This window comes from Nerophis ophidion, linkage group LG05 (genome assembly GCF_033978795.1).
Source record: "Nerophis ophidion isolate RoL-2023_Sa linkage group LG05, RoL_Noph_v1.0, whole genome shotgun sequence".
Lineage (NCBI taxonomy): Eukaryota > Metazoa > Chordata > Actinopteri > Syngnathiformes > Syngnathidae > Nerophis > Nerophis ophidion.
In genome coordinates this window covers 68,205,660-68,232,270 of record NC_084615.1, presented here as the reverse complement: position 1 = coordinate 68,232,270, position 26,611 = coordinate 68,205,660, and the positions used below count along the sequence as shown (strand labels likewise).

The 26,611-nt window shown below is 38.8% G+C and overlaps 1 protein-coding gene across 3 annotated transcripts; it reads right to left on the bottom strand.

The window, feature by feature from the left end:
• Window positions 1-264: 264 nt before the first annotated feature.
• On the bottom strand, window positions 265-14,787 carry il12ba (interleukin 12Ba). Of its 3 annotated transcripts, none has more exons than XM_061899606.1 (8): window positions 14,543-14,787; window positions 5,764-5,851; window positions 5,390-5,671; window positions 5,184-5,289; window positions 3,965-4,176; window positions 927-1,099; window positions 677-798; window positions 265-464 (listed from the first exon to the last, which is right to left on the bottom strand). In XM_061899606.1, exons 2-8 carry the CDS (start codon window positions 5,849-5,851, stop codon window positions 398-400), a joined length of 1,050 nt encoding a protein of 349 aa, XP_061755590.1. In that variant the 5' UTR covers window positions 14,543-14,787; the 3' UTR covers window positions 265-397. The 3 variants fall into 3 exon arrangements, with proteins under 3 accessions (XP_061755590.1, XP_061755591.1, XP_061755589.1); XM_061899607.1 differs by lacking the exon at window positions 14,543-14,787 and adding an exon at window positions 7,757-7,894 and having other exon boundaries at window positions 265-469; XM_061899605.1 differs by lacking the exon at window positions 14,543-14,787 and adding an exon at window positions 7,757-7,894.
• Between the last annotated feature and the right edge of the window lie 11,824 nt (window positions 14,788-26,611).

Sequence of the window (26,611 nt, the reverse complement as noted above, 5' to 3'; positions counted from 1 at the left end):
AAGAAACCCCTGGTCTACTGTTTATTATTATTGTATTAGTATTATCACTATATTGTGTGTGATGATCTGACGAGTCGATAGTTTCAGCCAAAATAAAACACACGTCTTTTGACGGCCATATCCTCTTCTAGTGAACAGTTGTGGTTTGTAAGCGGATTTTGGCTTTGTCTGAAAAATAGGAACTAATGTCCTTACGTAATGTAAGCAAAACCTTCCCAGTAAACTTAACAAACCAATAAAGAGTAACAAAACATACATCACTACTAAAAGGTGCATTAATAATTTATTACAAGAAACACATTTGTCAAGATGACACACATCAATAAATATATAGGATATGTAATAAATACAATAGAAGTGAGAAATATAATAGGGAGGTCCAGTGTACTTTTATGTACTACACACATTCTCTGCTTTGATGGCTGGTACGCTGTTTGTTTATGTTTTTCTTCTTCTTCCTCATTCTATACTGGAATAGAAAAACATAAAAAGAATAAACAAATCAGTCATGTACTACAACAGCCCATTAGGAAAACAGTGTCATGAAAAAACAAAGGTCAGGACCACAAAAAAACTGCTTCAAAACCTGGGAAATAAAGGCATGGGCCTGTACCATGCCAGTAATGGAACACAAATAGACATGACTGGAACTGGTATTATTAATGCATAAACTGACCTTAGGTGGCTCCATTCACTCCATTGTGAGTTGCAGAGAGCATCCTTGGCTCGGACACAGACAGTCCCAGACTTGTGCTTGACCTCAAACTGACAAGTGCTCAAGGAGTGCACCGTTATGGTCTGACAAAAGACACAAAGCTCCATAAAGTAACATACCATTTGTATCCACCTTCTGTGGTGTCTCACAAATAAATGATGAATAGTACTTTCAATTTCATTACAACAACAGTTGTAACTGTTGTCCTCACCTTTGCATTGGCTGACTCATTGCAGGGTTTGTCACAAGTTTTGCACCCACGTCGGCGCTCTAAAACTTGGAACGTCAGGGGGAAGTAAGAGTAGGGGCTGCTCCAGGAGCTTGGGTAAGTCCATTCGATCATCGAAGTGTTGACTCTACGTATTTTCACTTTGTCAGGTTTCACTGTTAAAGCAAAGAGAAGAGGTCAACTTTTGACAAATGTATACATTACAAAAGAAGTTCCCAGTTTAGCTATCGCCATAACTCTAAAGGCCAATTTGATACCCAACAGCATCAAGGCAAAATAACTCCCAAATATTTGAAAATGATTCAAACCCCATTCACAAAACAATTTACAGGCAAAAATTAGTTTTGGTTAGTAATAGGGATGTCCTGTTTAATGTATTTGGCCCCAGATACGATCCAACTTTAAGTACCGATTTGATACTTGGACAAAAGATTATGGGTCTAAAAGTCTAAAAGTTTTATAGCAAGTAGCTAAAGTACACATTATATTTTTATGAAGCTTATCTTTTTACATTTAGAATTATCTAGTACTGTTATGAATAAGATGATGTACTACATTTGTGGTGTTGAATGCTACATACATTTTTTAAGAAAATAAATGTTGCTAGTGCATAAAAAGTATACAAAAGCAAAAAATGCTACTGGCTCCCATTCAAATTATTTGGGTTTTTCCCTCAAGGACTTTCTGTATCTAAAGTCTTACTCCCTCACTTTGTAAATAATAATAAAAATCAAAGAAAAACATTTATTTTGTAATAATAAGAACAAGAAAAATATAAATATGGATTGATCACTTTAGTATCGATAATATACTGGCACTACACTGAGTATTGATAGTATCAACATTTGGGTCGATCACCCCTACTTAACATTGACATTTTTTTCTGTCCCCTTAGCCATGCCTCTTTCTTTAGTCCTTCAGTGGAAATGCTACTTGGGAGACAGTTAGTTTATTTTCCGCCATGTTGGTGGGAATTAGTATATTAGGAGTGCCTTCGCACTGTGGATAGACAACGAGCCTTGTTCTCTCATTTCAGCCTTTTTTCTGGCAAGACATGCACTCTACTGGAATTCATGCAACTCCAGCATGTTTGTAACAAAAAAAATATGGGCATGTAATAGTGTCTTCCTGAGCGTGCATTTCTTTTCAAGGAATCTTTTACGTGAGTACAATCTTTAGCACGTAAACACTGGGACACAGCTGAAGTGAAAATCGGATTATCGCCAATCAGTTAGAAAATGCAAATATCTGCCCCCAATTTGATCCCATTGTCGAGATTCGGACATTGTAATCCTCTCCAAAAAGTCAGAGGCAGTTCCAATCCTACAAAAAAAATAAGGATTTTTTTTCCTACAAGTAGTAATGTAAAGCATCTTAATCTGTTCCAGATACAGAAGCAAAATGAGAATAAATATAAAGGAAAAATTAAATGAATACATTAACATTTAAGAGAGCTCAGAGAGAGGAATGCATCCTGGCAAAATTATTTGGTTCCATAGTAGTTTATTAAGCAATCACGGGCTATTGCTATCAATTATTTAAGTAATCAGGTAAGCTATAAATTACTTCATTCAATTAATCGAGTAATCAGATAAAACAAAGTTTAAAGCCAAGCTGTGAATTTTGGGAAAAAAAATTGCCATAACCTTAATTTTTTCTAATAAATGCACATTGTCATCATTAAAATCACACTAGTAATATGTGTGCATAAAAAAAAACAAAAAACATTTAATTAAAATAAATTACCTATTGCATAGGTTGCGCCTAAACTATTTCCCTTTATTTAAAGTAAAGGCCACCCCACGCGGTCCGTAATTTATAAATATATTTTTAGTTACACTCTTTAGCCTTAACCAGTTACACTCAATAAAAAAGAAGGACAGCGACTGAGTCACAAACACTTAAAATGTTTTGTTTGGGCACTCTATTCTGATAAGTAAGTACAGAGAAAAAAGCCACAAGGTGCTTCACAACACAGTTAAAATATCAGAAATTACACTTGATATAAAAGCCCCCTAAAAAACAAATAATAATAATAATAATAATAATAATAATAAAATAATTAAAAATAAAGTAATAAATAAATATATTAAAACATTAAAACAATATAACACACAGTATGAATACGAATGAAGAAACTTTATATATATATATATATATATATATATATATATATATATAGACAACATAAAAATTAATGCACTCCAAGAGAAGCTAATTAAGAGCTTGAACAAATAAAAAAGTCTTAATATTGCTTTTGAATATGTCAACAGAGTCAACAATGAGGGCGGAAAATTTTTCCAAAGCATGGGAGCAATGGCCTGGAAACATCGGTCACCTCCAGCAGATTACGATCCACACACCTCCAAAAGATGAGAACTGAAAAACTGGGAAAATATATTGTCCAAATTTGTCCTAAAAACGACTCATACTGTCCGATGGCTTACAAAAACCAAGGCTTGACAGTATTAATTTTCGTAACGTGGTGGGAGTGGAGCTGGACTTTCTGGCGGTGGTGTCAGAGAGGAGAAGTCTAGCAAAACTCCTAGCCATTATGGACAACACCTCCCACCCAATACACTCGGAGCTTGCGGAGAGAATGAGCACTTTCAGTGGAAGGCTCAGACTCCCTAAATGCAACATGGAACGACACAGGAGGTCCTTCATACCGACAGCCATCAGACTGTATAATGTATATGTTCCTTGACTGCGCTTAAATGTAAAATATATGTAGAATATATTTATACTATTCATATATTATATATATAATATATGTTATATATTATTCATTATTATTATTTTCTATTGTGAGCGAACTGTGGTGCTGAATTGCCCCCAGGGATCAATAAAGTATGCTCTATTCTATTCCAAACTTGTTGTTTGCAAGACACCAACAAAACTATTCATCTAGCACATTTAAAAAAAAAACTTTTTTTAATGGCCATCTATTGAAAGTTTTAATATTTTGAAAAAAAGGAACAAAGGACACATGAACAGAACAAAAAATACAGAATACAGACCTATTTCGGACAGAAAGAAGTGTTTGAAGTAGCTCTCCACCAGGAAATCATCCGTCCTCACGTATACCGTGACGTGGATGCGACTCTTCTCCTCAGCATAGGCGCAGTACTGCTCGTCCACACAGGAGATCCCGTGTCCAGTGCCGTCCTCTGAGCAACTGAAATTGCATGTCGAGTGATGACCACTGGTGTCCACTGAGCAGTTCCTTTCTCTGTGAGTGAGTAAACAAAAAGTTCAGCGTTTCATCTAGGGCAGGGGTGTCCATTTGAGGGCCTGCAGCTCGTTTTTTCTTTGGCACATTCCTAAATTACAATTAAGCAATGTGAGAAAAAAAAGCTGTAATGTTGACATAAAAAATATTCAAGATACTAGTACTAATAATACACTGTCACCAAGAGCACAACACTGAGATCTAGGTTGTAAAGAAGCGTACAGTGGCAGAGTAGAGATAACTAAAAGGAAATTTGAATCAGTGCTGACCACATTTTTGGTGGAGGAGTAAGTCTAAAAGTGCGGCCCACGGGCTTTTTTACCGGGCACATTCCTAAATCCCTGATCTAAGGTGTTTGATTACACCAGGGGTAGGGAACCTATGGCTCTAGAGCCAGATGTGGCTCTTTTGATGACTGCACCAGGCTCTCAGATAAATCTTAGCTGACATTGCTTAACACGATAAGTAATGAATAATTCCGCTGGTAATCACAGTGTCAAAAATAACGTTCAAAATATAAAACATTCTCATGCATTTTATTCCATCCATCCGGTTTCTACCGCACCTGTTGAAGAAGTCGCAATAACGGTAAGAAGTATTTTATTTGTTGTTGGTTAGCTTCAGAATAACAATGTTATTTAAAAGAATAAGAGACGTATTATACTCAAAAAATGTTGGTCTTACTTAAAAATGCATGCATTTAGTTGTATTCAGTGTTAAAAAAATATATTATATGGCTCTCAAGGAAATACTTTTTAAAATATTCAGGTTGTATGGCTCTCTCAGCCAAAAAGGTTCCCGACCCCTGGATTACACTGTACAACTCAGCAACTTGTATGACTATTCATGTGAAACTGATTTCAGTGATGTGCCCTTGACCTTTAATCGTATTTTGCAGTTCCAGATGAAGTATTTCTGGCTGTTGCTCTCAGCGTGAGTGTGAGTCTGAGCAGTGTGTTATTATTGGACCGCGAGACAGGAAACATTGCTACAGTGTGTGAGCTTACCGTTCAACTCCGATAAGTTCCACTTTTCCAACACGAGACCTGTCCCAGGTCCAAGAACAGTTGAACGCCCCCTCGAAATTTTTGGTTGAGCACTTTAAATAATCCCCTACAACGAGGAGACACAGTCAGAGCCGAGCAACACAAACATCTCACGCGAGTTTAAATAACCGCAATGGCATCTTGTAATGTTTTAAAAGTGACTCTACCTAGGTCACTTTTCACCAGAATCTTTCTTTTATTTGTGTTGCCCTCTTGAATCAGGACGAGAGTGTGATTGAGGAGAGACCCGTCCTTGCTGTAGCAGCTGTAGTTGCCTCCTCCTAAACTCTCTTCCAGCTGCACCAGGTATGAATTACCCCTCTGTGCTTCCTCTGCGCCGTTCTTCTTCCACAATATATCCTTGTCATCGCCTCTCATTACTTCCTCTGCTGAGTGCAAGCACTTGAGGGCTTGTTGGCCCAACATACCATTTACCTTCACAACCAGAACTAAATGCCAAACAAACATAGAAGAAAAAAAAATGAAATATGAAAATCATTTGAACTTTGACCTGAAGGGTTTTCTTGGCCATCAAACATACCGTTTGGCTTGAGAGTCCAAGAACTCAGTGGGTTTTGATAACCCAGTTGAATAAATGCACAGATGAGGGTGAAGTCAAACACATTCATCTGAAAAAGAAGACATCTATTGATGAGATTGATCCATGAGTTACTATAAGTGTACACTACAGTGGAACAAACTTATCTCAACCCCCATTCAAAATAGCCAAAGTCGAAGCCATTACTCGCACATTTACTTGAGAATGGTCAATAAAGAGTTCTTGAACCTACGGTTGTTACATCATCGTGGTAAACCAAGGATCGCCTGTATTGTGTTTGGTTCTGAGGAGCGATTCAGGAGTTGGGCTAAAGGGGACAATGGTATTTGCCTCTTAATTACATCCAGCCCAAGAGTGAAGAAGATATGGCTGATCTTACATTATTATTTCGCCAACATTACGGTATTTTATACTCTTATCAAACAGGGGATATTTGGTTGTATGTCTTGACTACAATAACCATATCTCTTTTTGTGCAATCTTCTCATCTTTTTTTCTGTGACTGATAAAAAAAATAATTAAAATGACATTGATAAGTTGTGTTATTTGCTGAAATAAAAATCCAGGTTAATACAGCTTTGCTTTTATTTTAAAGCTTACTTTAAACTGGAACGCAGTTTGCAGGAAGTTACTGTGTGCAGATAACAGTAGTTATGCCGCAGTTGTTACATGGTGCTTAGCTATAATGAGGGAGTTAACAATACTACAATATATCGATATATATACAAACCAATTTTTAATATAAATTACAATAAGTACTCCAAAAAATCGATTCCCAACCGAAAAGCTATTTTTTTTTAATTTAGATTCTAATCCATCCATCCATTTTATACCACTTGGGAGTGGGGGTGGGGGAACTTTTCAACACTTCCATGAGTCCTTTTGGATCGCCAAGAATTTTAGTGGGATTTTTTTTATATGTCTTTGCTCAAAAAAAAAAATGCTTAATTAAAATCTATGATAAATAAATGGGTTGTACTTGTATAGCGCTTTTCTACCTTCAAGGTACTCAAAGCGCTTTGACATTACTTCCACATTTACCCATTCACACACACATTCACACACTGATGGAGGGAGCTGCCATGCAAGGCGCCAACCAGCACCCATCAGGAGCAAGGGTGAAGTGTCTTGCTCAGGACACAACTGACGTGACGAGGTTGGTACTAGGTGGGATTTGAACCAGGGACCCTCGGGTTGCACACGGCAACTCTCCGACTGCGCCACGCCGTCCCTAAAATCCATGTTGTTATAAATAATTGTCCTATTTAAGGCTTCAATTACTTCACATCATATATTCGACTTTCTAATATTTTTTTGGAGGGGAAATATTTCATATTTTGAGTGAAGCTCCAGGAGAAGATATAGAAAGTGCCATTTTGAAAGGGTTTTATTAAATTTTTGGGGGCAAATAATGTATTGCAAGGGTCAGTTTGAATGGAGAATCGTGTTAAAACAAATTGTCACCCCAATAATCAGAATCAAATCAAATGGTGAGTTGTTGTAATAATACAAAAATGACCTGTTTTGGTCATACATGTTATGTCTGGAAAAGCGATCCATCTTGTATGTCGGTTTAAGCGGGTACTTTCTAATAATCCGAAGCATATGCTGAGTTGCTCCATTTCAATCAATCAATCAATCAATCAATCAATCAATCAATGATTACTTATACAGCCTTAAATCACTAGTGTCTCCCAGTTTGGACTGGTTGTCGACATAAGCAGGTTCCTCTGTATTTTTAAATCCGACTACTTCTTATCATTCAATCTGACCATCATGCCAAAGTTAAAAAAAACATTTTTTTTAACAAAAGTAAATAAAAACAAAAGAAAAACAGCACAAAATCTTAACAGCTGCTTTTTTCTACACACATTTCAATGCCTTCTATATGGGTTTGAAATTAAAAAGCGTATCTGTTAAAACTAAAAAGACTAGTTAAATGTTTAAAGGCTAAAAGTTCTGAGCGGCATCTTACCTTGTCTTTGATGTCCTAACAATATAGTGGTGATTGTCAACAGTCCCATTTATACAGGTACAGTATTAACCTTTCACATGCAAATTTCCCCCCCGAAAACTCTTGAGGAACTCATTTTATGAGACACCTATTGTCACTTCCACCCATGCATATACACACTTCCCTGTGGATTGCAATGGTTTTACACTAGCTTTCTCAGTGTCTTGTGGTTAGGGCCTTCAATGCGTCATTCATATCCAATATTTGACATCACGCTTTTTAAATCCTTTTTTTAAAGGTCAGTCTTTTTTTTCTTTTCACAGGGCATTGGACATTCTTTGTGCTGTAATCAAACGTGTGTGAATCTGACAAACAATTCTGAGGTGTCAAGTTATTACTTTGTCAGCAGGGCAGTAAAGGCTACATGTCAGACATGAATACATGTTCATTAACTATTAGAATTTGCATTATTACTTGTTTAATATATTTGTGAATACTTTAATCAACATATGTGTGCATTTGACCTTTAAGAAATTAATAATTAACATTTTACAGGCAACTTATGAGGTAGCATTTTGGTCTTTCATATTGATGATACTCAATAAGGACAGACTTTACATTCATAGGAAGAGTATGGATACAAATATAAAGCCACTATGAATATAAGACAACCCTTCCTTTTCGAGACCTGGGTTTTATAAAACAATTAAAAATTGGCATTCAGTTCAATCCTATTTAAATGACCAATTATCATACTTCTTAGCTGGTATTTAAACATGACTTATTACACAATAAAACTCAAATGTTCAAAAGTGTTGTTTGCTATGTTGAATATGTTGCCTCGCTTCTAATGAGTACTTTTAAATGAGCTCTGTTGCTACTCAGTTTTTAACGCTACATGGACCAAAGTAGGGTTTGTACTCTTTGTCATCAATGACCTTCCATGGCTTCTCCAAAACAGACAGCGAGTAAAAATAACATTATTAAACATAAAAAAAGAAAATGCTCTCACGAGGGAGTGGGAAAACACACACGTAGGAGTGGAGAGTAACAAAAGAGGGCGAGTGCAAACGTAATTGCACAAGTCACTGAACTTCTTTTTGTGGTATAGCTCACTCTGAGAAGGGAACAACATGTGTATGACTAGCAAGTAAAAGCAGTCCAGCGCTGTCTTTCAAATAGAAAGTTAATTGGCAGCTGTGTGCAGGTGTGTCCCACACGAGGAAGTTAATATTACAAAATAAGGGCACAGGACATAAACTTAGTGCTCTTTTTGTTCATTTTACATATTATTGAATTAATTGTGGTAAATCTGGGACCTACAGCACAACATTTGGTGCCATCTAATGTGTGCTGGTGTTGTGATGATCCCTTGCCCGGATCTTGTTTTATTTTAGTTTATGTGAAGTGAAGTTAATTATATTTATATAGTGTTTTTTCCTCAAGTGACTCAAAGCGCTTTACATAGTAAAACCCAGTATCTAAGTTACAATTAAACCACTGTGGGTGGCACTGAGAGCAGGTGGGTAAAGTGTCTTGCCCAAGGACACAACGGCATTGACTAGGATGGCGGAAGCGGGGATCGAACCTGCAACCCTCAAGTTGCTGGCACGGCTGCTCTACCAACTCCCTTAGTTCTGTTTCATCACCCCTGAATTTGTGTTCTTGGTTGCTGTAGGTGCTGATTATTTTCACCTGCATCTGATTAGTGTTCAGGATGCTCACCTGCTCCCAGGCATTTATGCCTGCCTTTTGCTACAATGGCTGTTTTTTTTTGCTTCATGCAACAAGTTACATTTGGTTATTCCTGTGATTCTTGATTCTTGTTCCTGTGCTAAGCTTTGCCATAACTTCCCATGCAATCGGCACCCATTTATGTTTATTCTTGACTGATTTATGAAAAATAAATCATCTTCCTACCTGCACGCTGCCTCTGGAGTTTCATCTGCATCTTGGGGAAACGATCCGCGCATTACAATGCCACCCAAGCGTAACAGGTGGGTCAATAAAGTAAAATTAGGTTTCCATCTGAAATGGTCTCTCTAAAACCAAATTCAAAAACAGAGACAGACTTGGATATATCTTCTCATATTTCAATTCCAATGTATTTTTTCTTTACTTCTGCTCCATCCCACATCTTCACAAATCTATTAATTTGTGGACATCTGGTGGTTTAGTCGTTTGTTAAACAGCACTACATATACTGTTTGTTGGAACAATAATGACAGTAAGAGTCTTTTAAAGTGCAGATCCAGCCCAAAAGCACAGATTGTTCTTACCACAGTTATATTTCACTGCAATCTGGCAGTCCAGAAAACACGGTGGCAAAAGGGCGGCTCACTACTCATATGACTTGATCGAGTCGTATGAATTCATGCATTTTAGTGCCGGAAGTTTTTCAGTTTTGAGGACTTTTGGACCTTTGGCCTGTGGAACTCTGTAGCACCTCCATGACTTCATAAGCGCGAACAGTTGTGATGTTTAAATATTTCAGCACAAGTCTTGTTTTTCCAGTCGAAATTAATAATAATAATAATGGATTAGATTTATATCGCGCTTTTCTATAACTACATACTCAAAGCGCTCACGGAGAAGTGGGAACCCATCATTCATTCACACCTGGTGGTGGTAAGCTACATCAGTAGCCACAGCTGCCCTGATGTAGACTGACGGAAGCGTGGGAAAATTATTAATTATCCCATAATCCTCACCAAAAAAAAAAAAGAGTGGGATAAAACGTGTCTTCCGTAACAATTCCTAATAACAATGATTCGGTTTGATTCAGAATTTGTGGTTTCTGATATGATTCAGGGACAATTTTTTTTTCTAGAACTACACGGTCCAAAACGAGTCAGTCATTTGAAAATCTATTCAGTAACTTTTTAGCAAGAAAAAAAAAAAAGTAGTTTGACTGTGAAATAAATACTGCATACTTGACATTGTAGGTGAAGTTTCTTATATTCCTGTTATTTCTTGTAAGAGAATTATGTATAAATGAATTATAAAGACAAACAAGCAGGCAAACAACAATTATGGACCGATGCATTCAAACCTTGAATGACTAAAGTCCAAACAACACTTCAGGTTGAATTAACAAAAGGAAACCTTTTATGCTCTGATTTTCCATATTCAAGAAATTTCTGTGTGTTGGTCATGTATGATGTCTTTTTGTTTCCCAACGGGGACCGATAAATCTAATTCAAATCAATCAATCTAGTACAACTACAATAACCAGCATTTGTACAGTGGGTTTACCTGATTCTATTGTTGTTGTTTTTGTCAGGCTTGCCATTGACAGTTTGTTTGTTATAGTTTTTCTTCTGTGTGTGTTTAGTATTTCCTGTTTTTAGTTCCTGTCAGCGCTCTTATTTTGTCTGTTTACTGTTTTTTTCCCTGTGCCCTGTTTTCCCCTCTGATGCGGCTGATTGGCACCTGGCCACACCTGGTGTCAATCAGCCCACTCCTATTTTACCTGCTTTGATCTTCCAGTCAGTGCTGGATTATTGTCACTCTCGTCGTTGCTACCCGTCGTGTCGTGTCATATTATATCGTGTCAATGCAGTGTTGCGGTAAGCTATATTTAATAATAATTTGTAGCTTATTGTCTTTTTTTCCCTGCTTTCAAGTTTGTTTTCATATTATAAGTACAACGTCTGTTTCTTGCTTGATACCTGCTAGCTTCCACGCTAGGCCATTTTGTTTGTTATCCGCCTCGTGCGCGCTTTTTGATGTACCCTTAGTGTTTTAAATTAAATCATGTTTTCCTGCAAAGTGCTTCATTCCTTCTCTGCATCTTGGGGTTCGTCTACAACAAACTCTGACAAATGTTTCAACATTGAAATAATAAAATATTAACATATACAAAATAAAGTGCAACCAACACCTCTTAGAACAGACTCTATTAGCAGTAGGTTTACTTAAGAAATTATGTAGAACCAAATATTTTCATATTAAATGAGCAGTGGTTTGACCTTCTCCAAAACGTGATGGAAGTTAAAGCGGATACGTTTCAGTGACGGACAGACCAAATGGCTGTGGGTGTAATGAACAGAGTTGTAAAAGTAAGTGATATGTGACCACTTTTACGGTTATAAGTAACATTTTTAAAAACATGTTTTAAATAATAAACTATAAATAAACTATGTTTATTACACCGTTTTTAAGTTTCCGTTTCAGCTTGGTCCGGGTCTGATGGCGAAACTAGTTCCGCTGTCACATCCATTTTGTCTCTTCCATCCTTTGTAGCTTAAAGTTAAGTTATGTCTTTATAACATTGTGTTGTGTCGTTTTTATTTAAAAAGTTAAAGGACCAATGATTGTCACACACACATACTAGATGTGGCGAAATTATTCTCTTCATTTTATTTTTATTATTTTATTTTTTTCTAGTCTTTCGCTATCAATATCATCATCCACAAATCTTTCATCTTCGCTCAAATTAATGGATAAATTATCGTTTTCTCGGTCCGAATAGCTCTTGCTGCTAGAGGCTCCCATTATAAACAATGTGAGGACGTGAGGAGCCCTCACCCTTGTGACGTAATAGTCTGCTACTTCCGGTAAAGGCAAGGCTTTTTTATCAGCACCAAAAGTTGTGAACTTTATCGTCGATGTTCTCTACTAAATCCTTACAGCAAAAATATGGCAATATCGCGAAATGATCAAGTATGACACATAGAATGGACCTGCTATCCCCGTTTAAATAACAAAATCTCATTTCAGTAGACCATTAAACCCCTAATTACAACACATTCCTTTTGTTTGGATGAATGACATTTCAGATATATTTCCATTACTTTTCTAAACTTCTAAAAAATATATTTTTCATAACTTTTCCAGACCGTAAAAATGGCATTTGAAATATTTTAATTTTTGTATTAATCAATCATAAAACACTATACACAACATCCATCCATTCATCCATTTTCTACCTCTAATTCCCTTTGGGGTCGCGGGGGGCGCTGGTGCCTATCTCAGTTACAATTGGACAAGTCGCCACCTCATCACAGGGCCAACACAGACAGACAGACAACATTCACACTCATATTCACACACTAGGGCCAATCTAGTGTTGCCAATCAACCTATCCCCAGGTGCATGTCTTTGGAAGTGGGAGGAAGCTGGAGTACCCGGAGGGAACCCACGCAGTCACGGGGAGAACATGCAAATTCCACACAGAAAGATCCCGAGCTTAGGATTGAACCCTGGACTACATAGGACCTTCGTATTGTGAGGCAGACTCACTAACACCTCCTCCACCGTGCTGCCCCAACAATACCATAATAATTGCAATTCAACAACCAAACCCGACCAGAATAGTTGATCTGCCATTTCTTTTCTTTTTCTCCTATGTCCCACTCTCCCTTGTGGAGGGGGTCCGGTCCGATCCGGTGGCCATGTACTGCTTGCCTGTGTATTGGCTGGGGACATCTCTGCGCTGCTGATCCGCCTCTGCTATTGATGGTTTCCTGCTGGCCCCGCTGTGAACGGGACTCTCGCTGCTGTGTTGGATCCGCTTTGGACTGGACTCTCGCGACTGTGTTGGATCCATTATGGATTGAACTTTCAAAGTATCATGTTAGACCCGCTCAACATCCATTGCTTACCTCCTCTCCAAGGTTCATCATTGTCACCGACATCCCACTGGGTCATTATTGTCACCGATGTCCCACTGGGTGTGAGTTTTCCTTGCCCTTATGTGGGCCTACCGAGGATGTCGTAGTGGTTTGTGCAGCCCTTTGAGACACTAGTGATTTAGGGCTATATAAGTAAACATTGATTGATTGAATAGAGCAATTGAAAGGACACACAAACGTGACACAAAACGATCCAAAAGCAGTCAAACAAAAATGTATATGATCAAGAACAGTATTCATACCAATTCCAACATAGTAGTGATTAGCAAACCCTCATTGACATTATCATTACAGCCATTTATACAAAAATAAATACAATAAAATGTTATAAAGTGGGACTTTTACGAGTTTTATGACATTTCTCTAATGCTTGTTTTGATGGTTTCCCTGTGTAAACTATAGACACCGATAGTAACACCACAAATCAGTAACCTTTTAAGCGACATATTCTGAGCTTCCAATTTCCAGATATATGTTTTCAGTGGAAACCAACTATTGGAAATGTATGACCGTTTATTTTGTAGCCTGAGACAGTAAGATATTTCTTGAAATTGTCGAAAAATGTCTTTGTACTGGGCTTCACGGTGGAAGAGGGATTAGTGCGTCTGCCTCACAATACGAAGGTCCTGAGTAGTCATGGGTTCAATCCCGGCCTCGGGATCTTTCTGTGTGAAGTTTGCATGTCCTCCCCGTGAATGCGTGGGTTCCCTCCGGGTACTCCGGCTTCCTCCCACTTCCAAAGACATGCACCTGGGGATAGGTTGATTGGCAACACTAAATTGGCCCTATTGTGTCAATGTGAGTGTGAATGTTGTCTGTCTATCTGTGTTGGCCCTGCCATAAGATGGCGACTTGTCCAGGGTGTACCCTGCCTTCCGCCCGATTGTAGCTGAGATAGGCACCAGCGCCCCCCGCGACCCCAAAAGTAATACGCGGTAGATAATGGATGGATGTCTTTGTACTGTATTTACTTACTTCTTTCAGCCCAACATCCTCACTTACATGTGTTCAAATCATGTCAAATATTTGATATTCGGCATGTAGGGGTGGACATTATCAACTTTCAGTTGCTTCAATGGCACAAATAAATCTCAACACATTAATGAAGAAGAAATCCTACCTATATTCCTTCTTACTTCATTAATTACTTAACTAACTGGCCCTGACTTACCACAATTACTTTGCGATGATAGCATCCCTTGTTAGCCAGCCGCCATGCTCCTTGTTGGTCAAGTTCATTTTGTTTTGATAGTTTTGTTTTGTCGACTTCTTCGGGTTAAAGCGGCAACCACCCTCATGAAGCACTTTATGCTATCATTAAAATAAAGTCAACTGTCCAAAAAATTATTCTCTATTCAGTAATATTTTTTAACGAAAGGTTCCCACGAAAATGCAATGCATCTGATCCAAAACACATGGGTGACATCTAGTGGACAAACTCATGTCCTACATCAAAATACCCTTTAAAATGCACATGGACAAATGGGAGTTTGAAAATGTTCTTCTGTCATTTAAATATGTAAGTTTTTTTTTTAACGACGTCACACATGTTTGAATAAAATTAATTAAAAATGTGGCCAATAATGTTTAATTTAAAATGTCTAAGACTACCCAATAAAAATACAAAATGATTCATTAAACCTGGACATAAGCAAATCTAACTTGACATACTTCACTCAACATAGACGTCATAACGTCATCAAAACTCACCTTTGAGCATTCACACACACAAAGCACCAACATTTTGAACAAAGATGAGGTGATAAATCAAAGGGTAAAATATATGATACATTTTTTATGTGGCAGCATTGTTAAAGTGATCAATAAGTTCCACTTTTGCATCTCTTTAAGACTGTTGAACGCATCATAACTATCCCCTCAATTCCCCCCAAAATGGATTAACTTGCTGGAATAAAAAGACAATATAACAGGAATTGAGGGGATAGTTATGATGCGTTCAACAGTCTCAAAGAGATGCAAACGTGGAACTTATTTATCACTTTGACCATGCTGCCACATAAACATGTATTATATATTTTACCCTTTGATTCATCACTTCATCTTTGTTCACAATGTTGGTGCTGTGTGTGTTTGAAAGTTCAAAGGTGAGTTTTGATGACGTTATGATGTCTACGTTGAGTGAAGGATGGATGGGCAAAAGTGCAATATATTTATCTGTAGAGTAATCTATTTATTTATATCTGCACCTTATCGCTCTTTTATCCTGCACTACCATGAGCTAATGCATCAACATTTTGTTCTTATTTGTACTGTAAAGTTCAAATTGGAATGACGATAAAAAGGAAGTCTAAGTCTAAGTCTTTGCCCATAACTGTGGTGTGTTCAAGGACCCACGGTTAATGTTAAACATATAAATATTACTTGTTTTTAAAGAGAGAGGGAGGCTTTACTCTAAGTCAGGGGTAGGGAACCTATGGCTCGCGAGTCAGATGTGGCTCTTTTGATGACTGCATCTGGCTCTTGGATAAATCTGAGCTGACATTGCTTAACACGATAAGTAATGAATAATTCTACTTGTAATCACAGTGTTGAAAATAATGTTCAAAATATAAAACATTCTCATGCATTTTTAATCCATCCATCCGTTTTCTATCGCACCTGTTCAAGAAGTTGCGTTAAAGGTAAGAAGTTTTTTGTTTATTATTGGTTAGTGTGGGGCTTGCCCTCCTGGGGGTTCTTCAGACCACCAAGCACCGACATGAGAGCCTGTTTCGGGGTTACAATATTTTTTTATTTTTCAATAAGTCTCTCAGTTGCTTTCCAGCAATTGTCTTTTTCTCTGTCGTCCTTGCTCGTGCTTTGGCTCCAGCTCCAACCCCATCTCTCTTACTGGCTGCTGCTTATAACAGAGCGACAGGTGATTAGATACAAGGCCCAGGTGGGCCATATACGCACCTATCGCTGATTTCGAGGCTGATCGTGGCAACACCCCGCTTCGCTGCAGGCCCGCAGGCCACACCCCCTCCACAGTTAGCTTCCGAATAACAATGTTATTACAAAGAACAAGGGACCTATTACACTCTAGAAATGTTGGTCTTACTTAAAAATGCACACGTTTAGTTGTGTTCAGTGTTCAAAAAAACATTATATGGCTCTTACGGAAATTCATTTTGAAATATTTGGCTTCTTGGCTCTCTCAGCCAAAAAGGTTCCCTACCCCTGCTCTAAGGATATAGGCTAATAATGATATACTTATAATAACAATGATGTATTATCCCAATTCATAGTACCCGCTGAGGACAATCCTGTAGGCATCAGCTAATCTCTACTTTAAAAATAAAGGACAAGTTGACAAATGTTTGATTATATTTAAGTGAATGATGTTAAACAATTTTTAAAATTCATATTCTGGCAGTGTTATACTGAATTTGTTGGCAGTTTAAAAAAAAAAAAAAAAAAAAGGAAAACAACAAAAAACAATAATAAATTATTTTAGGGGGTTACTGAGACATGTTATAGATATGTTAATACCATACATAAAAAGTCAAAAAAATAATTAAGGTTTTTACATGTGTTAAAAAAAAATGATTTCAACCAAATTCATGCAATATTGCTACTGAATAGGGTTTAGGGTTGTGGTCGTGTATGGTAGCCCTAAAATACATTGATACGTCTGGCACGATGTACATGCTCGCAAAATTTTTTGCGTTTTTTTGGCAAATTTATTACAAATAAAAAACTAATAAATTCCATATATTTAAGCATTCGCAGCCTTTGCCGTGAAGCTCAAAAATGAGCTCGGACTCATCCTGTTTCATTTGATCATCCTTGAGATTTTCCTTTAGCTTAATTGGAGTCCACGTGTGGTAAATTCAGTTGGTTGGACATCATTTGGAAAGATGCACACCTCAAAGTGCATGGTAGAACACAAAGAAAATCGGAGGTCGAAGGAATTTTCTGTAGACCTCGGACACAGGATTGTCTGAAAGGACAAATCTGGGAAAGGGTGTACACAAATATCTGCTACCTTGAATGTCTCAATGAGCACAGTGGTCTCCATCATCCATGAATGAAAACAGTTTGGAAGCACCAGGATTCTTCCTTGAGCTGGCTTGTCGATTAATCTGAGGGATCGGGGGTAGAAAGGTCCTTGTCAGGAAGGTGACCAAGAACCTGATGGTCACTCTGTCAGAGCTACACTTTCTGTGGAGAGAGGAGAACTTTCCAGAAGGACAACCATCTGTACAGCAATCCACCAATCAGGGCTGCATGCTATAGTTGCCAGACAGAAGCCATTTCATAGTAAAGTTTGCCAAAATGCACCTGAAATACTCTCAGACCAGACGAAATACAATGCTCTGGTCTGATTAGCCCAGTGTTTTTCCACCTTTTTTGAGCCAGGGCACATTTTTCGAGTTAAAAAAATGCGGAGGCACACAAACAGCAGAAATCATTAAAAAAACAAAACTCAGTTGATAGTGAAAAGTCCTTGTCGCAGTTGTTGGATATGACTTTAAAGCATAACCAAGCATGTATCACTATAGTGCTTGTCTCAAAGTAGGTGTACTGTCACCACCTGTCACATCACACCCTGACTTATTGGGACTTTTTTGCTGTTTTCTTGTGTGTAGTCTTTTAGTTCTTGTCTTGCACTCCTATTTTGGTGGAGTTTTCCTGTAGCAGTTTCATGTCTTCCTTTGAACGATATTTCCCGCATCTACATTGTTTTTATCCTTCATCGTGGGGACATACTCATGTCATGTTCGGATGTACATTGTGGAAGCCATCTTTGCTCCACAGTAAGTCTTTGCTGTCGTCCAGCATTCTGTTTTTGTTTACTTTGTAGCCAGTTCAGTTTTATTTTTGCTCTGCACAGCCTTCTCTAGGCTTCAATGCCTTTTCTTAAGGGCACTTACCTTTTGTTTATTTGTAGTTTATGCATTAAATAATTTATGCCTCCCGTTGTATTACCATCTACAAAGCAATTAGCTACCTGCTGCCACCTACTGATATGGAGAGTATTACACGGTTACTCTGCAGAGCTCTAGACAGCACAGACACTCAACAACAACACATCATTTGCAGACTATAATTACTGGTTTGATAAAAAATATTTTTAACCCAAATAGGTGAAATTTGATAATCTCACATGGCACACCAGACTGTATATATCATGGCACACTAGTGTGCCGCGGCACAGTGGTTGAAAAACACTGGATTAGCCAACTGCCATGTTTGAAGCAAACCATGCAGGCACCGCTTATTCCCAGGCCAGTACCATCTCTACAATGAAGCATGGTGGTGGCAGCATCATGCTGTGGGGATGCTTTTCAGCAGCAGGAACTCGGAGACTAGTGAGGACGGAGGGAAAGATGAATGTATTAATGTAGAGAGACATCCTGGATCACAAATAAAACTTACCATTCAAGTTGATGGAGCTTGAGAGGTGCTGCCAAGAGGAATGGGTGAAACTGCCCAAAGACAGGAGTGTCAAGCTTGTGGCATTGTATCAAAAAAGACTTGAGGCTGTTATTGCTGCCAAATATGCAGTATTGAGCAAAGGCTGAGAATACTTATGTACATGTGATTTAAAAAACAATAACTCAATTTTGGAGTAAGGCTGTAACACAAGGGTAAGGGAACCTATGGCTCTAGAGCCAAATGTGGCTCTTTTGATGACTGCATATGGCTCTCGGATAAATCTGCGCTGACATTGCTTAACAGGATAAGTAATGAATAATTCCACTTGTAATCACGTTCAAAATATAAAACATTCTCATGCATTTTTATGTTCAAGAAGTTGCGTTAATGGTAAGAAGTAATTTATTTATTATTGGTTAGTGTTGGGCTTGCCCTCCTGGGGGTTCTTCAGACCACCAAGCACCGACATGAGAGCCTGTTTTAGGGTTAAAATATTGTAGTTGTTTTTTAATTAGTCTCTCAGTTGCTTTCCTGCAATTGTCTTTTTCTCTTTCGTCCTCACTCGCGCTCTGGCTCCAGCCCCAACCCTGTCAGTCCTCCTGGCTGCTGCTTATAACAGAGCGACAGGTGATTAGATAAAAAGGCCCAGGTGGGCCTTCTACGCACCTGTCGCTGATTTCGAGGCCGGTCCTGGCAACATCCCGCTTTGCAGCAGGCCCCCAGGCCACGCCCCCTCCATAGTTAACTTCAGAATAACAATGTTAATACAAAGAATAAGAGACATATTATACTCTGGAAATGTTGGTCTTACTTACAAATGCACGCGTTTAGTTGTGTTCAGTGCAAAAAAAAATACTATATGGCTCTTAGGGAAATACATTTTAAAATATTTGTTTTTTTGGCTCTCTCAGACAAAAAGGTTCCCGACCCCTGCTGTAACATAACACTGTGAAAACTTTACAAGTTTTTGATGACAGTCACAGAAAGATGTGAGAAACACCACCAAACACTTCTATATTGTTCGCTGTTTGCCCCACAAGGTGCAAACATTTACATTTTTGTCCAACCTAAACATTCATTTATGTTCACCACACATTAAAAGCATTTGTGAACTGTTGAAATCGATCTAGTGGTATGTTGTGTTGGCAACACATAACATATTATCATCACAGTTCAACATCTCTAACATGTAAATACTGCCTCTTTCCAATAGGTTGAATTGTATTATGACACATTGAAGTTCTACTCAGTAATTCTTCATTTCTGAGTAATTCTTAAACATCCTTATCAATAATTATTAATCACTGAGTAACTGAATGACCTTAATCAGATGGTTATAATTCATATTTATGAGCATTTGACAAAGGTCAGTTAGGTCATGATGATGTGTTTAACATGGTCTTGAAAAATTTATTAAAAGTGGGAAATTTGATTAGCTTAAATACAAAATAAATAAATAAAAGACAACTAATAATTAATAATTAAAAAAAAATACAATGACTTCTTAAGTAGTAATTGTAAAAAAGGAAACAAATTGGGTGTATTAACTTACTGTGTAGAACACTTTCAAACAAGAACAGTGCAGTTGGCAATACATGGGGTATAGGGACCGATTCACTTTCCTAGCAATGGCCCTGGAAAGAAACAATTTCCAGATGATCTTTGTATCTCTGTGCTCGGGTCCTAAAGAGGCTGAGAGCAAAAAGTTGTAATGTTACAAGATATCACTAGCAATTATTGGGAATAATAAATGCATTACTTCCTACTGCTTAGCATATTTCACTAACATACTTTTTTTCCCTGTATTTTCTTTATGCGACATGAGCGCTACATCATTAGCTTGCGTTATAATAGGAATAACAATATGTATTAGAATTCAATTAAAAATATATCATTACATCCTTTTATTTTCCTATTGAGAGGAGAAAAAATGATCATGAATCACCAGTCATAAATAATAGATAGCAAATAGTACTTTATTGATTTCTTCAGGAGAGTTCGCTCAGGAAAATTTAAAACAGACTATATATATATATTTATATATATGTTAGGGGTGGGCAAATTAATGCGTTAAATACGAGTTAACTCATCAATCTATTAACGCCGACAATTATTTTATCACACATTTGCGTATGTTGTTTACATGCTTTTATTTTGTTAACGCCTTTTCTTAACAAGATGGCATCTCCCGGATGTACTTCGGCGTCGAGGGGCTCTTGGTAAAGATGGAACATTTGGCAAAAATACCGTACAATTCTGCAAATTTCATGGCTGGCTTACAGCGTGGTCACTCCGGGATCACTTACGGCCGCCAGACAATTCTGAATGTGGATAGATCGGGCCGTTTTGGACTGAATGACGCGTGCTTGCTAGACCGTCTAACTAGCATGGGAATACTTTGCCGGCTACATCCAGCAGCTTGTGAAGCAGCGGAGTATTTTTGTTGTCTGTCTATTTATGAATAATGCAGACGAGGAGTGTTGGCTGAGTTCTTAACGTTTGCTTTCAGAGCGTGCATATCACAACATACAAGATGCCGTCATGGCGACACAACCTATACCGGGCTACCGCGCATGCTCGTCACTCCTGTTGCATGCTGGGTAGGGTAGTTCATTTTTCCCCTGGCTCATAACATCACAAATAGTACCATGTATATGCGTTCAGTTTATCAAAGCACCAAGCAAACAATCGGAAAATTCCCATCATATCAATTCCTAGATATGGTCATAAATATTTCAAGTGCACTACGCAGAATAAACACAACATTATTAATATTGCTACTACGGATAATTTGATCAAAAATTCCCTAAAACAGCCCACTACCTATAATATAGGTTTTTTTAAACATAAGACCCTGATAAAAAAATTTTTTCCTGCTGTTACCTCAGAAATTGCCTATTCAGATGTTATGATTGTGGCTCAGAGATTTGTATGTAGATTATATTTATTTTCCATAACAAACAGGATAACTTAAATACCCTGGCAGTGGCAATAAGCTTAAATGTTTGTATTTTCATTTTTTGAGTTGATTTTCATAAAATATGCTATTTAACTGCTACTGTTTAACACGGACTGATTTAAATTGTGTTTGCACAACAAATGTTTTGGCGCTTTTGTTCATGTGGGAGAATATTCCAATAAAGGTGCATTACACACTACTTTTGAATTCATTATTGGGCTTTGCGTATACAATGCAGTTAATCACGATTAATCAGAGAAATAGTGCGATTAACTTCTATTAAAAATTTTAATCGTTGCCCAGCCCTAATATATATACATATATATATATATATATATATATATATATATATATATATATATATATATATATATATATATATATATATATATACAACCACAGTTCTGTACCTTGATTAATATTATTTTTATTTATTTTTGTAGTATCTTGGATATTAGAGAACAAATGATATTTGACAGTTATGCAGAGCAAATGGACGGATGGAATTGTGATGACATATGTGATGACAATTGGGACATAACACAACAATTTTTTGTAATGTCGCTAAATGACCACTAGAGGCTCTCAGAGGGCAATGTGCGCCTTAAAAGTAAACATTAATTGCCATCAAAATTGTGCAGTCTGCACAATCCTGTATTTTACATGAAAGTCTCATATTACACACACACAGATTTGAGTGTTATATGCAGCTGTCCTAAATGATGTTCTACAGTTGTTAAAAAACGCACAGCTGAATACAAGGCCGCACTGGACTGTCCGCACAAAGCTCCAAACTGTAGCAGCTGTGATGAAATCAGTACAGTGATCTCATCTGTGGAGATGGATGGAAAAACAGAAGGAAACAAAAGGGTGGAAAGAGTTATTATGTGGTAGCTCGAGCATGAGATAGATGAAGAAAGCAGTGGATAGAGAGAGGCCCTGGAAGGTTAATTCATTTAAAACGGTGCATTCTGCATACTGATCCTGTTAGGGAAGTTTGTTTTGGCAGGATTAGGATGATAATTTGGTTTATGTGTGGGTTCCCGTGGCATATTGTCTTTCGAATCTGTTCAAAATATTTCTGTCAAAGAGAAACCTTGTGTTTATGAAGCCTCTTTATGCATCATTCGCCACTAAACTGGCTTCTTCTCTCAAAAGTTTAGACCTCTAATATACACATTACATAATTTGTATATACCTCTCCTTATGCACCTTAACCCTGCTGTGACCTTTAGGGTTTAAAAGGCTGCTTTAAAAGTTCATTTATCACCAATAAAGAGTCGATGTTGGTTTGATGTTGGCTATAACGCTTTGCCTCGGGTTTCAATAACTGAAGGTCCAACCTTAAAATGGCATATTTTAATGAAGTGGGTGATTATTCATTCTAAATGATTCTTTCTTATGACAATGATTAACCAGACTGTTGCTTAATTTAATTGAGGTTTTTAGGTGACAAAAGGTTGAATATATTTACTTTTAATTGCATTTTTTTTAAAGTGATTAGTTGCCATGGCTGCCAGGCTTAACTGGGGCATTAAGCAGAATTATATTTTGAGGTATCTCCCCCCGGGCTTCACGGTGGCAGAGGGGTTGGTGCGTCTGCCTCACAATACGAAGGTCCTGAGTAGTCCTAGGTTCAATCCCGGGCTCGGGATCTTTCTGTGTGGAGTTTGCATGTCCTCCCCGTGACTGCGTGGGTTCCCTCCGGGTACTCCGGCTTCCCCCCACTTCCAAAGACATGTACCTGGGGATAGATTGATTGGCAACATTAAATTGGCCCTAGTGTGTGAATGTGAGTGTGAATGTTGTTTGTCTGTCTCTGTTGGCCCTGCGATGAGGTGGCGAATTGTCCAGGGTGTACCCCTGCTTCCGCCCGATTGTAGCTGAGATAGGCACCAGCGCCCCCCGCGACCCCAAACGGAATAAGCGGTAGAAAATGGATGTATGGGTGTCTCCCCCCCATTAGAAAATTGTTTCACACTATTTTATGTATGTCAAACAAGTTTTATACTTTGAAAAAAATCAAGCCTGAATTACATTTTATGTACGTTTCGTACTAATACAAAACAATGGGAAACGTATTTTTTTCATTATTTTAGGTTGTTGGTGCAACATATCAGAATCAGAATCAGCTTAATTGGCCAAAGATATTTGACATACAAAGGATTTGACACGTGATAGACTTGGTATGTCAAATTACCAGCCCAGCACGAACACTCTGCCACAGGAATCAATAATACTGCTTGGAGACATTTTCCAGTACTGCAGATTCTTATCAATGAGGGGGCTGGAAGGTAGCGAGGAATATCGTACATTTGCATTAAAAGTTTCGTACAAAGTGCCCTGTCATTCATTATTGATATTTTACATGAGGTACTACACACACTCCTGTTTTGCCTTTGATAAATCAATCAATCAATCAATCAATCAATCAATCAATCAATCAATCAATCAAAGTTTACTCACATATTCCTTAATCACAACTGTCTCAAAGGGCTGCACAAGCCACGACGACATTCTCGACTCAGATCCCATATCCGGGCAAGAAAAAACTCAACCCAATGGGAAGAACGGGAAACTTTGGAAGGGGCCGCAGGGAGACCGGTGCAATGGATACCGAGTTGATACGGTTAATAACTTTGGAGGTGGTGATACCCCGGACTAGGACAAAGACTTCAGGGAGGGACAGCTCAGCACAACTGCCTAGAGGAGCAATTCTGAAACTGTGGGCTCCATCTCGTGGTATGCTAAATAAATGTCCTGGGCATGACGTTAAAAGTGCATTCGGCAGTGGAGGCTCCTCTATGGGGTCTTGGGGCACTAAGAGGTTAACCCCTTTACTACGATTACCCCAGGTGGCCCTTGGCAAAGGCCTTGTACCTGACTGCCCCCTAGCCAGGGATACGGTGCAGGCCTCAACGGCGGAGCAGGCGGAAGACGGTAGACGTAATAACCACCACAAAGGCTGCGATGGCCGATAAAGGCTTCAGCAGAAAAGGGTCCCCAGTCGTCTTGGACTCAATGCCACCGGACCCTGACCCGGATCTGAAAAGGATTGTGTGGTGATTGTCTGTGCACCAGTCTCCCCATGTTAAACAAATTCACACACAGGCATACCCTCTACCATTATTATTGGCAGTCACTCGAACGAGTATGACGATCCTCCTGGTAGGGGTGTATCCCTTTCTGGAGGATGCCTGTCTTGTGACTTTGTTTTACGTGGGGAGACTGTTGCACAGACAGTCACCACACGATCCTTGACAGAATCGGTTCAGGGTCCAGTGGCATGGAGTCCATGATGACTAGGGACCCTTTTCTGCTGCAGCCTTCTTTCGCTATTAAAGCTGTTGTGGTATTTCCCAAATCGAACATTTTCCGCCTGTACCGCCGTTGAGGTTTTCACCGTATCCCTGGCTAGCGGGCAGTCAGGTACTAACCTTTGCCAAGGGCCACCTGGGGTAACAGTAGTAAAGGGGTTAACCTCCTATTGCCCCAAGAACCCATAGAGGAGCCTCCACTGCCAGATGCATTTTAACATCATGCCCAGGACACATACCCTCCCCCTATCAGGAGGACCCAGGAGGATTGTCATACTCGCTTCAAGTGACCGCTGATGATGATGATGCTAAATAATCCCTTAATTACTATTACGTATTAATTAATAATTATATTCAAACATAGTGTTACTCTTTAAACTGTGTGTAATGTTAGCGTGGCCAAAAATTTACAACATTTTCTTAAATAAAAGCTCTGCCTTGTTTTTAATGACAACTTAGGCCTACTACGCTACTGTATTTAACGCATACTTGCCTACCCTCCCGGATTTAAATTCAGCGCCTCTTCCGGGACAAATTTTCTCCCGAAAATCTCCCGAAATTCAGGCGGAGCTGGAGGGGGCGTGACCTCCAGCTGAGTGACGTGTCTGAGAGTGTGTCTGCCCAATGACTTTATAACTGTAGAATGATCGAGGGCGAGTTCTTGGTTTCTTATGTGGGTTTATTGTTAGGCAGTTTCATTAACGTCCTCCCAGAGCAATAACAACACAAGACAACAGCAGTCACGTTTACGTCTACCACTCTACCAGAAGGCAGTTCGTCTGCCGTAAACAGCATGTGACACTCTTAAACAGGACAATACTGCCATCTACTGTACATGCACCACAACACCTCCAGGCAACTTCAACCCTTTACTAATCCTCCTACATTCACATCCCATCTCCCCGGATTGTAAGTAACTTAATGTAAATAATCAATCAATCAATCAATCAATGTTTACTTATATAGCCCTAAATCACTAGTGTCTCAAAGGGCTGCACAAACCACCACGACATCCTCGGTAGGCCCACATAAGGGCAAGGAAAACTCACACCCAGTGGGACATTGGTGACAATAATGACCCAGTGGGACGTCGGTGACAATGATGACTATGAGAACCTTAGAGAGGAGGAAAGCAATGGATGTCGAGCGGATCTAACAGGATACTGTGAAAGTTCAATCCACAATGGGTACAACACAGTCGCGAGAGTCCAATCCAAAGAGGATCCAAGACACAGCAGCGAGAGTCCCGTTCACAGCGGAGCCAGCAGGAAACCATCCCAAGCGTAGGCGGACCAGCAGCGCAGAGATGTCCCCAGCCGATACACAGGCGAGCAGTACATGGCCACCGGATCGGACCGGACCCCCTCCACACGGGAGAGTGGGACATAGAAGAAAAAGAAAAGAAACGGCAGATCAACTGGTCTAAAAAGGGAGTCTATTTAAAGGCTAGAGTATACAAATGAGTTTTAAGGTGAGACTTAAATGCTTCTACTGAGGTGGCATCGCGAACTGTTACCGGGAGGGTATTCCAGAGTACTGGAGCCCGAACGGAAAATGCTCTATAGCCCGCAGACTTTTTTTG